Genomic DNA, 13,863 nt, shown 5'->3' with positions numbered 1-13,863 from the left:
TATTGTATCACACTCGATGTATTTGTAGAAATTTTTATATAACGAACGATATAACATATTTGATAAATATAGATTATATGCTGATAACACACATTAAATCTTTAATTAGCTGGGGGAATGTCATTACAATTATAACGATTGCGTAGGTTTACATTGTTTATGAGTGTGTAGATATAACTGGATACATTCGTGATTCCCAATGACCGAAAACGAGCGTTAAAAGAAAGATATATTTAATTTCAAATAAAGAACACGATATTTCCAGCTGATGAATTCTACATTGGAGTTATAAAACTCCTATTATGTTATATTTTATGCAATAAAGTTAGAGAGTTATCTCATTGGCAATCATAACAAATCTTTTTTTTATATATTTTAATCTATCTTTCAGATTAGAAGCCCTTTTTTAACCTCAATCATTACATCAAAGGTTACTTGTGCAAGAAAGATAATTTCCATCCTTAAAATATATAATATGAAAAGGTACATTTAATTGACAATAATTGACCATTACGTCTTTGACATTTATATTACAAGCATGATTGTGTGATATTTTAATAGCTATAATTTCATTTATTGTGATTATTTATCTGGGCACATAATCGCCGATGTTTGACCTTCCATCTTGATGAAATACATTAAATAATAGGTCGAAAATAATCAGAGAGGAAAGTGCTGTTTGTTTTGAGGTATGTTTTTAACATTTTGTGCACTGTTGTATAACTTGTTTTAAAGATGTGTTATCGTGAGTTTATTTAGTTTGAATTTAATTTACACTTCTTTTCACATATGTACAGCATTTACAGTCAACCATATTTTTATTATAGTTTATGTATATATAAATGGCAAATGAATCACGTTTTATCATAGATGTTAACGTATTTAGCCAAAGCAAGGGAGGGGATAGGGAAACCAAAGGGACATTCAACTCAAAGGTAAAAAATAAACGCAATGGTTAAAAAACAAAAACCAATAGACTCACAACAGTACCATACATGTAACAACATAGAAAACCGCTCACTGAGCAACACAAACCCCCATTCAAACTGGGTATTGATATCGGGTTTATAGCATTTACAGTCCAAATTTTCCTGCATCAGATGCGCATTTCGACAATACATGTCTCTTCAGTGATGCTCGTGGCCAAAATATTTAAAATACAAGCTTATATCAAAGATGAAGAGGTATAATCCAAAAGGTCCAAAAAAGTATAGCCAAATGCGTTCAATAAATGTGGCATCCGTCGTGTTCACCATGTAAGAGCAAGCCCAGTGTGTACATGGATATATGAACCTAAAATAAAATTCTTCGTCGACACTAAAAGAAATATGATTTTTTTTTATATAACATAACTTTTATGTTATTTGGTTTTTTTCAACATACAAATTGCCAGGTGTAGAAGATGAGCATTACGAAAGCAGCTGTTATTGTTTGTCTCCTTGGAATAGTAGAATCGCAGAAAGGTTAGTAATTTGAATTCAAGTGCATTGCATTTGTTTATTTGTGTGTATGGGAAGAGGTGTTCTGTTGTTTGGACCAATGCTTATTATGTCATTTAATGAATTATTATGATATTTTGTCCTTCACATTTTTGTCCGTATCATTAGGGCTATCATTGCAGGATATGTAGTTAAATATTCTCCACACATCAACATTGTTGTCCTATTATGGTTTGCTGTCTGAACAAACCTATGCCGTCGTAAGTCGCTTAAAATAATATTCCGGATGTTCTAAATTCGATATTGATAAACAACATATAACATATCTTAAATGCTAATCACGATATTATGCCTTTTAACTTTGTAAGTATTCAAATTACAGTTTCTTATATAAATGGAATCAGCAAATTTTAAATTAGTAATAACATGTATTGCAATTGTTAAGTTCGTCATATCATAATTCTTCAAACTAAATGTTTTAAGATTAAAAACAAATCAGAGGAACTCTACTGTAGGTTATCACCAGTGGTATGAATCGTAGCAACAAATGATATTGCACACTATAGGTTGCATTTCAGTAAATATTAACAATGTAATATCCCTTAGGAACTTCTTTTACGGCTGTACCACTTTTTACTATGAAGTTTTGAAAGAAATCATATCATAGATTTGGAAGTTCATTTGCACCGTTTTTTTGTTCCACAGTTTTCAATATAAACTATATTCACATGTATATCTACTGGTTACATCCACAAGTTATGTCTCTATGGGATGCAACCTACATATCAGAACTTGGAACCAGTAAGAAACAACATTAATTATCTATAAAAATTCTAAATCTCTCCAAAAGATGCGTGGTTTGAGAAACAGCTGTATTTACTAAGTGCAACCTATAGATCTAGATAAGCTCGAATACCGTAACAAGACGATTAGCATTGCTGCTCCTTTCCCTGCATTTTTTAAAACTGTTAAAATGATTTTATGCACTTTTTTTACGTGCGATCTTCCAATAACTCTACATAAAAAAATACTTCGGAAAATACTATTTCTTTTTAATTTAGCACTTGTAAATAAATTTAAAAAAAAAGCCGTTGTATGAGAAACATAGTGCAAGCTATTTTTGTTACACAGGGTGTCCATATCCAAGCTGGCAGGTTCATTGTGCTGATCAGAGTCAATGTATATACGATTGGGAACAATGTGATGGTGAAACAGTTCATTGTCGTGATGGATCTGACGAACAAGAGGATATTTGTAGAAGTAAGATAATGTACAAAACTTAATGTTAATTAGTTTGTTTATTTGTAAATGGAACGACAGCATCGAAGATAATGCAGTATAAAAGTTAAATACAACTGAATAACATTATTCAATATTTTTCAACGTATTTGAAGTCTTCATTGGTTGAGTTGACCTTTATTATAATAAGTATATTTTTTTGATATTTCAAGCAAGAAATTCTCAAAAGCTACGTTTACTCTAAAAATATCTTAGTTAAACTGTAACATGTGTATTTTAAACAAGTTAAACAAATTGAAAATAAATGCTAGGAATACAGATGTGTATAGGGAGCGTCTCTTGTTTCCTTAAAGGGACACTAGCTGTCAAATTCATGGTCACCGATTTAACTCAAATTCTCATGTTTGATTTATAACAATGTAAAACATTTATCCAAACTACCAAAAGTCCAAAAGAAACAGTTTATATTGCATTAGGTAGATAATATTTAGGTTCGTTTTGTGTGATTTTTAGTCCAGACGCCATCTAATTAACAATCAATTTGACCTCAAATGACCATATAAGCGATGTAAACAACATAAATACAGATATGAATAGATTAAACCAACACGTGCAATTGGGTTTTTATAGGTCTGTTTGATTTTATTTAATAGATTCAACAATATGTTTCTCATTGTTTTTAACCGTATAAGAATGATTTTATATGAATCGAATAAGTGATCAAATGGTAAACCGTAGTTTCACTTTCATTGTTGACAGGTTTTTCTTTAAAAAATAACCAGTGCACGTACAATGCATGCGTGTCAATCTTAAGCCAGGGGTTAAACTGAAGTCCACATGAATACGGATTGAATGAGGTCGACTGATTCACTTGCAAGTGAATTAGAAAATAGCAATGTTTCTTCGCTAATTTGACAAAATTGAAATATTTTGGCTGCTAAAAGCGAATTATTATTTCACTATTTCACGTTCATTATTGATTTATCCAAACAAATCTTACTTTAGATTTTTTATATATCTCGTGTCTAGTACCTCTTTAACCAAGTTATATAATTATTAATATTGTATATGTTGTCCTTAATTTTGTCTCCATAATCATAATAAGAATAATGAATAAATTGTCTCTTGGACACTGATCATTCAGGATCTAAATCAGTAATAATTATATTGGGATCGTTCGAAGGAAACACAAAAAGCTTAGGAAGTTTTATCATACCAAACCAATAAAATTGTTCCCGCTATTAACAAGCAACAGTAGATTGAAATCCTTGGGACGGTTAGCATGTTAACTACGGATTTAAAATGATATCGACTTTTAATTTCTTACTACACGCGAATAATATCAGATTATTACATGGCATTTTTCCTATCGCATGTATTATCAGCCCTAAGTTCAATAGCAGCCAAAGAGCCGCATGGCTCGAGGGCTGATAATACATGGGATCTGCAAAATTACAGGCTATGATTTTTTTATCATATGCTTCAACCATGGAGACACATAACAGATTCATATATTGATCCTTTTACGTGTTCAAAAATAGAAGTTTAAAGATTGAAAAGTTCACGGACGTGGGACCCAAGATTTAGTACATTCGATATGAAATCTTTCTATCATATGCTTCAACAAAGAATAAACATATAAATATTCTGGACGAATCGACGAAGAGGATAATTCAAAAATATACATAATGAACACTGTTTGGAAGAAACTATCTAAATTATGTTTGAAACTTTTAAAAAAAGCATTTATTTATTTTGTTTTGTTTTTTGCTTTTTATTGATTTACACAATATACTTTTCAGTATCCAAATAATTGTTTTGTACACTACTTTGTGATGTTTGCACTGAAAACGTAGCATTGAGATGTTATTTCTGGAGTATTACCGGAATGCCATGCGAAAGCATTACGGAAAGGCATGTGATAACAACCGGAGCATGTGATAAACATTTCTTATCAGCCAGCTAAGCACCAATTCCAAAAATATGAAGTTTACGTTAATATAATTCTATTATCATACAGTAAAAATCATAATCTATTTAGACTAAGTATATGATAATATCATATATTTCAGTAAAAACTGCTGGGTAGACTTATCTACCAAATAAATAACAAAGTTTGATGCGACTGTAACACAATTGAGAGGTTTAGCTAGCTTTACAACGAGGTTTAATTCGCCATTTTCTTAATAAAAAAAATACCTGTACCAAGTCAGGATTATGACAGTGGTTATCCATTTGTTTGATCTGTACGAGCTTTTTGTGTTTTGCCATTTGACTTTCCTTTTCGAATGTTTATCGATGTTCAGTATTTATGTGATTTTACTTTTTTAAATAAGGTCCTCAAATTATTTGGTTCGAAATAAATGTTACAATCAAAATACAGATTTCATTGTAACTACAATTCCTTTTTGCAAATTTGAACTACCGATTTAGACTATTTACCGGCTCTGTAATATAATGAGAATCACGACGGGTGCCACATATGGAGCAGATCTTCTAGCCCTTCCTAAGCACCTGCGATCACCCCAAGTTTTTGTTTGGGTTCGTGTTGCTGTTGTACCCCTATATGTGACAATTTAAAATATTGTTTCTATTTGTTTTGTTCACATATCATTGTAAATATAATGTTGTCAATATCGTGATGCCACTGTCATACAAGTAAGAGGTTTAGCTAGCTTGAAATTCAGGTTTTATCAAACATATCTATGTAAGAAAATGCTTGTATCAAGTCAGCAATAGGACAGTTGTAATCCATTCGTTGGTGTGTTTGAGGTTTTGATTTTACCATTTGATTAGGGACTTTACGTGCTGATTTTTTTTAGATAGCTACGCAAACGCCTAAACGAACAATTTCATCCTTTCATCTTGATCTTCTTTTCTGTTTTAAAATTATTAATCCACAGAAGTTGAAGAACTTGAATAATGAATTTACAATATTTTGTCCTTTTTTTATTTTCAGATCACACATGTCTAAGCACTGACCTTAAATGTGCTGATGATTTACAATGTTTTTCATATCTGTATCTTTGTAATGGGAGACGGGATTGTTATGACGGATCAGATGAGGCATTCAATATCTGTAAAAGTTGGTATATCATGAATCATTAATAAAATTAACGGTACCAATTTTCTTGCACCAGTTGCGCATTTCGACAATAAGACGCATGTACATTTTCAAATTAAAAAAAAACACTTGAAGCGATAGACACTGATATACAAATAAATTATAGATCTTAAATTCAAACTAAGGATATGGCATGTCAATCTGCTACTGAAATCGTTATGTAAATATTGTTCTTCTTTCAGTATATACATTTGTACTGCACTTTGCCTAAAGTGGATAAAATACCGCCATACAATGTCTTTTAAATTTCATCCCCATAGTCAAATACTATTTAACGTAGCTTTTTGTCATGTTTTCGGAAGAAACTGATAATTAAGTTGTAATTGAAGTCTTGACCTTTTCCACTAAAGTTCAATGTTCGAAAACACAATATGTAAACTAAGTTTTGTACCTTAAGTAGTTTAAAACATTAATAATTAGAGAAATCGATCGTATGCTTTACTGGTTTTTGCACATTGTAACGATATTTTTGTTTCAACTTTTTGTACACATTTCCAACAATAATGTATCAGTTCTCTGTACAATTTTTTCATATATTTTTATTTTATAAGTGATAAATTAAAACCTAAATATCATTCTATAGATATTTCTAAACTAAATATCTCGACTATTCTCTTCTGATCTTGTCGTATCAAATTGGGAATACATTTGGATTATTGAAGTAGTTGTCGAATCTTTCTTTTGATTAAAATGGTTGAGTGTTGTTTTTTTGTTTTTTTTGTTTATGATAAAATTGTTAACAAACATACACTGGATGGTATATAACTGCTTCTAACTTAACAAATTGTAATACCACAATTCATTTATCAAACTTTTATGTTAAAGTTTGATAAACAGATTAGAAAATATTGAAGATATATTTTTTTATCATGACTGTTTCTGCTCACGTATTCGTCACACGCTCCACGTGCTCTCTGTAAGTTTTTCATTAATAACGTTTACAGAAACCTTCGGATTCAAACTCGAAAGTGTATTTCAAATGTTTTGGACACGAGCATCACTGAAGAGACATGTATTGTCGAAATGAGCATATGTTGCAGGTACAATGGTTTGTACACATTTCCAACAATAATGTATCAGTTCTCTGTACAATTTTTTCATATATTTTTATTTTATAAGTGATAAATTAAAACCTAAATATCATTCTATAGATATTTCTAAACTAAATATTTCGACTATTCTCTTCTGATCTTGTCGTATCAAATTGGGAATACATTTGGATTATTGAAGTAGTTGTCGAATCTTTCTTTTGATTAAAATGGTTGAGTGTTGTTTTTTTGTTTTTTTTGTTTATGATAAAAATGTAAACAAACATACACTGGATGGTATATAACTGCTTCTAACTTAACAAATTGTAATACCACAATTCATTTATCAAACTTTTATGTAAAAGTTTGATAAATAGATTAGAAAATATTGAAGATATATTTTTTATCATGACTGTTTCTGCTCACGTATTCGTCACACGCTCCACGTGCTCTCTGTAAGTTTTTCATCAATAACGTTTACAGAAACCTTCGGATTCAAACTCGAAAGTGTATTTCAAATGTTTTGGCCACGAGCATTACTGAAGAGACATGTATTGTCGAAATGAGCATCTGTTGCAGGTAAAATGGTATCGTTAATGTAATTACTTGATTACAATCAGCAATCATTGAATGACAGTATGTGTCAATAAAACATTATCGATTCGTTATAGACAAAAGGACTTAGTCTAGTTGGTGCTATACTTTTTATTAAAACTCGCTTCATATGACTTTTACGCAATTTGATACTTTACATCTTTGTATACAATACCATTATAATTTGTTCACAATAGATGTTTTGTTCTTTATTACAGCCAAAGAATGTGCATTCAGACAGCGTTACTGCGATAATGGGAACTGTGTTTACATTACTGAGTTCTGTGACGGAAAGGATGATTGCGGAGACAATTCTGATGAAAAAGAACCTTGCTTCCGTAACAACTACTGATGTCATGTCATAATAGCATCATTTACAGAACCATCCAATAACAGTTCTGATGAAAAAGAACCTTATTTAATCAAATTTTGAAATCAGAGAATAGTTATATATTCAACACCACTCGATATAACCTGTAATAAGCATGTTTTACATATTTCATTATACAAATTTATGTGTACTGTTATTTGTCTTTAAATATATCTGTACATGTATGTTTCATCTGCTTGGCTAGAAATTGTGACCAATACTGTCAATCGTTGGTTTGAATCATCACTGTAATGAATGTAATGATCGACATCACGTGGTTGTTTTAACACTTATAGCACCATATCTATATTTCAAATGACTTCAACTACGATTGTGTACTACACATACAAGAGGTTTTGCAAAGTAGCAATGTTTTACGAATAGCTTTACTACATTAGTACGGCGGCTTTGTGAAAAATTTGGCACAACCTGCTGCAAGCATGAAATTTGGCATAGACCTTCCTCAACTATTGCTGTTCATTTCAGATAGGGAGGTATTTAAAAATAATGTCGCACTAACGGTAAAATAAAAAATGGCGGACTTCATACTTAAATCAGCCCGATATAAAAGGCTAGTATGTGACAAGGTGTTTGAATCATGCTACTATCATGATATTAGGTACGAACTGTAGAGTTTTTACTACTTTTGGATAAAAGTACTCAGGATGTTCAAATGTTCTCCACCACGTGATGTATTTCAAGTTTAGTACCAAGTTCACATAAAGAGGCTGACACTTAAATCATGGTACATATGTTTAATGCAGTGAAACACGAATTTTAACGAGTCATTATTCTAACAGTCGTTACTGTTGATGCTGTCATAACTGTTTCGCTTTTCAGTGACATAGGGGAAGACAAACTATGAATTTTGTTTGGGAAGGTAACAAAACTGTGGATTAATATCTAGCAATGGCCTTTCAAATGTACTAGGCAATAAGTTATCACACAAACTTGTTGTGATCAATGCCTTTGCCGGTTGTGATACGGTTTTTTGGGGCTTGAAAGACTGCGTGGGAGACATTGATTGCATTTGCAGATGTAACTTGAACATGAAGAATGATATTTAATCAACCTATATCACCGGGATTTTACTGTAAGATCGCATAAACTTATCAGGTTGGGCTAACAAGGTTAACGAAGCAGAAAAATAACTACTTGCACAAAGGGAAGGCTAATTGAGGCTATTTACTCAACTTGGTCTAGTCCTTTCTAGCTTGTAAAACGTGCAATATACTATGGCAGGTAATTAGGTGCACGAGCTTTAGATTGGCTCTTATGCTACCCAGTCCAGGCGCTAATGGATGGCGAAGGGACAAAGAGGATCCCTTTTAAAAAACTCTTTCCGAGGACTCATCATTTTGTCAGGGGCTTGTACATTGTTGATGCAAGAAAGACTGTCGTGGTCGCTGTTAAAGAGGGAAATCGGGTCGCTCGTGCACTGCTTCGTGTGCATGTGGTGGTGAATAAACAGTATCTTTGGCCATGTAGTAGTAAGTTTTTCAATGAGTATAACAGTATTTTTACTTTGTTTTAATCTATCTATCCAAAACTCTACATCGAAGAAATAAATTGAGGACTCTTTTACGCCACATTTTTTACCAGAGGTGTCAACTTTGTATTTAAACATTTACAACAACAACAGAATATGATTAGGTTATTTGAATATTTAAAGCCAAAAGTTTAATGTTAAGCACAAAAAGGATCATTTTCTTTACATTTTGAAAAAAAGTTGAATATTTAATTATTGAATATATATTTATATGTCCGCCATTTTTGAATAGAACCGGAAGTAGGGGTTTAAAAGACAAATTTCTTATACATTGTATCTATGATAAGCACCAACGAAAGTTTCCTGCACAATGTAATGATAGTAGCAATACGTTAAAACATATTTCAATTACCCTCTCTACAAAATAAGCTTATTTTAGTACAATGTCCGCTATGTTATGTTGGATTTTACCGGAAGTAGTGTTTGTGAAAACATCTTATATATATAATTTATCAAAAAGTAGTACATAACAAAGATTTGTACCAAATATTATGATAGTATCATGATAATAACACCTTTTCAAATACTAGCGTTCGAAATTGGGCTGATTTAAGCATGAAATACGCTATTTTGGATTTTACCGGAAGTGAGACATTTTTCCAAATGTCTCCCTATCTGACATAAAAGAAAAATGGTTGAGAAAGGTTTATGCAAAATTTCATGCTTGAAGCAGGATGTGCTCAATTCCTCTGAAATATGCTTGTAGCCGCCGGACTATGGAAGTGCATATTGTCCATGGTTCGGGTTATAGTATTATGATGTGTTTAATTGATTTCTTGTGCTTTCGTTTTTGCCTTTGTTTTTATATAAAAAAAAATGAGGGATGATTGTCAATGAAATAAAACTTCAAAACAGACAACCTGACACTGAAATTTACAATTATAGGCCCCCGTACGGTTCAAACAAAGTGCAGTTCCTATAACATGCATACCACATAGTCACCTTTTAAAGGCAAATAAATGGCAAATGCTAATCCTTTCAAAAAGGAAAAATAATGTCAACATTTGTATGTTCAAAATAATAAACCACTATTTTAGGTTATGGGACGGGTTTGTATCCCGCTAACATGTTTAACACGCCAATTTCTGTGTATAGGTGTCGGTCCCAAATCAAGAGCTTGTATGTCAGTGGTTGTCGTTTTTTTCTGTGTAACATATTTAATTTGTTTTTATTCATTTATGTACATGATTTGGGTCTTATTTCGTTTGAATTATTTTACATTTGTCATTACGGTGACTTTTATAACTGACTATGCGGTATGGGGCATGCTAATTGTTGAAGGCCGAACGATGATCAATATTTGATAATTTCTGTGTCAATTGGTCTGTTGTGGAGAGTTGTCTCAATGTTAATCATACCCCCTCTTCTTTAAATATATAAAATTAAAATATAAACATATTAGATTAAAAAAAGACAGAGATTTCTTTAGGCAAGGGCAACTACGCGGCGGGGTAAAACATGTTTTTTTTTGTAATTTCAACAGTCCTCTATGCCACTGTATAAAAAAATAAACACACAGATATACGCACAGAAAACTCAGTTTTAACACAAATTTAATCTTAAATCAGCTTGAGAAAGGTCATCGTATGTGCAAATCTTTACTAGTACTAGAAGAAACACGGCACATACATTACCGTAATAACGGTTGTGTAGTTTTATTCGTCTTTCTAATGACAGAAAACGAGCGTTAAACAGAAGAATATATATTTAATTTCGTAGAATGAAAAAGAAATTGCTAGCTGATTAATTCTTCATCAGAATTATATAACCACATAAATGTTGTATATTTCATGCAATGTAGTCCCTGTTAGAGATTTATCTCATTGGCAATAATATTCTTTTTTCGCTTAAACTATCTCTCAAATTCGTTGTCGATGTTACCATTAATCATTGGATATAACGTTTATAATTAGTAGTTTATGAATAATAATTTTCCTCCTTAAAATATACAATAATCTAAATTTAACTTAGAATAATTGACATTAAAGTAATTGACATTTGAAAACATCACATGATTTTGAGACAATAGATAATCAAAATGTCAATTTATTGTGATTATTTATCTTGGTACATAATCGCCGATCGCGATGTGTGATCTTCTGTAAGGAAGAAATATCTTATCAAATAGAAGTAGAGCTACATAGGCTGCTGTTTATTTTTAGGTATGTGTTTAACATCTTGTGCATTGATGCATTAATGAGGAGAGCCGTTGTGTAGTGGTTAGTGCATCGAACCTTTAACACAAAGGTTCCTTGTTTGATTCCCGTTCCGGAATCAGAACTTCAGGGACTGATTTTTCGGCTCTCACTTGACACCATTTGTGAGTATGGTCTTGAGAAAGTCCGTCGGAAGGGGGCGATAAATGGCTGCTCTGTGTTAAGAGAGAACAATGGCTCTTGCACGTAAAAGACACCTTGTAGATTTAAAAAAAAGGCAGGATAATGCCATTACAAGGCAGCACTCGTACCCGCAAAGTGGAAAAGGATTGATATAAGTTGCAAAACTTGTTTCCAAATCCGCTATAAACAATTATGTTCTAAATAAAATTGTTGTATAATTTGTTTTGTATATGCGTGTAATCATCAGTTTTTTTTTTTAAATTTATATTTCGAATATATTTAATATGTTTACAAATTACACTTTCACAGTGAAAAGTAATTTTTTATTACTTTATGCATTCAAAGATTAGGGAAATCAAATTTTAATTTTGGAAACATTTACATGTACACTGAAGAAACAAGGCAACGGATACCAAAAGGGGCATGCAACTGATAGGTCTAAAATAAAATGACAATGCCAAGGCTTATACACATGATTCTTTCACTGTTTACAAAACTTTGAAGTTTTGAAAACTTGAGACAGTTCTACCTCATACATTAATAGATTACCTTTAAATTTCGTACTTTTCAACTTCGTATTTTATTTGTCCTGTTTAACATTACTTAATTCGAGCGTCACTGATGAGTTTTTTTTTAATATGAAATTATATTCCTGGTATCTATATTGAGTTAATATACATACAACAATACACACAACAACATTAAAAACAAAAGGCTGGATAGCATCAACCCTCAGTAAAATAGCGGCAGTGATTTCAGGATTTTCCTTACTTCGACATTGTAAACAACATGTAATACATTTTTGTTGAGGATGCAAAGCCTTAAATAAACCAAACTGCTTAAAACTAAAAAAAAATATTATGTTTTTTTCAATATAATTTTCTAATATATGAACAAATTTCAAATTCCAAAACAGATTTTTTTTTATTACAATTTTTTTTATCAACAAGCTTGCATGAATCCTAGCGGCTATTTGTATTAAACACTTAACCTTTTTTTTTTTTTATAGATACCATAGCATAACTTGACCATTGAATAAACGTTCTCTACTTTAGTTTTAAAAGTATCCTTGTCATACAATATTTATCACACCGACTTAAGCAAGAAACTGACATAATTGGTTTTTAAACAGGGCTTCTATGTTCAAGTTGGCAGTTGCATTGTGCTGATCAGATTCAATGTATATTCGATGGGGAACAATGTGATGGTAAAATGCATTGTCATGATAGATCTGACGAACAAGAGGATATGTGTGGAAGTAAGATATTGAACACATGTTGATTAGATAATTTAGTCAGACATCATCAAATATAAAGAAGTATAAAAGTAAACCAAAATTGAAAAAAATATTCAGCATATTTGGCTTAATCGAACATTGTTTGTTGTCGAAGTAAAAGTAAAAAAGAAAAGTGTAGGAGTTTGATCATTCAAAACAAATATGTTCTCTCTGTTTACTTACAAAAGTAGCTTGAAATTCCTTAGGACGGTACGAATTAACTACGTATTTGATGAATTTTGTTTAATGCAGTTTTGAACAATCCCAATAAGTATTGAATATGGACCAATATTAAGCTCCTCTCAAGTGAAGAATAAAAAAAAATATTCTGTGTCGTAGATTTCGACATCATTCCTTCCAATCATATATTCCACTAGTAATTTTTATTAAATGCATTATGGCTTCACATCATGTATTACGTTTCTGTTATCGAAAAAAAAATGTAAATCTTTATTAAATAATATAGATTTGAAAACTTCTGCCAACACGCGAACTATTCCTAGGTTAACTACAAGGTACTATTCATATTGCGTTTGTTGTCTACTAAATTGGAAACACGGTTGTTTTTATTGTAACTTTCGTCTCGACATGTCAAGTCAATTTTTGCTAAACAATTGGGCTTGTCGGGGAGGGGTTTTGAAAATTGGAATAATCTGATTTGAATATAACCAAGATAAGCTGAAATGATAACCACTATTCTATCAATTTTAGACAAATATCTACGTTTGTATTGGACAGGATGTTGTTGACAGTCTCGCTTAACTGCGCTCTCAGCAACTGTCTTAGCCTCATACAAAAAGTCAATATAGTTTTAGCTTTGCTACTTTATTACATGATCATACATGTGCGTTTGATTTTAAAGATGAAAAAATAAGAGTCGCTTCATCATATGCAACATTTTACAA

The 13,863-nt window shown here is 31.5% G+C and overlaps 1 protein-coding gene across 1 annotated transcript; it reads left to right on the top strand.

Moving 5' to 3' along the window:
* Positions 1-618: 618 nt before the first annotated feature.
* Positions 619-7,934, top strand: LOC134680803 (low-density lipoprotein receptor-related protein 2-like). The gene is made up of 5 exons (XM_063540039.1): positions 619-689; positions 1,394-1,463; positions 2,571-2,699; positions 5,638-5,763; positions 7,643-7,934. Exons 2-5 carry the CDS (start codon positions 1,403-1,405, stop codon positions 7,774-7,776), a joined length of 450 nt encoding a protein of 149 aa, XP_063396109.1. The 5' UTR covers positions 619-689; positions 1,394-1,402; the 3' UTR covers positions 7,777-7,934.
* Positions 7,935-13,863: the final 5,929 nt, after the last annotated feature.

The sequence above is a fragment of the Mytilus trossulus genome, chromosome 8 (assembly GCF_036588685.1).
Source record: "Mytilus trossulus isolate FHL-02 chromosome 8, PNRI_Mtr1.1.1.hap1, whole genome shotgun sequence".
NCBI lineage: Eukaryota > Metazoa > Mollusca > Bivalvia > Mytilida > Mytilidae > Mytilus > Mytilus trossulus.
The sequence above is the reverse complement of the archived record's forward strand: the minus strand, read 5'-3'. Positions and strand labels throughout refer to the sequence as shown.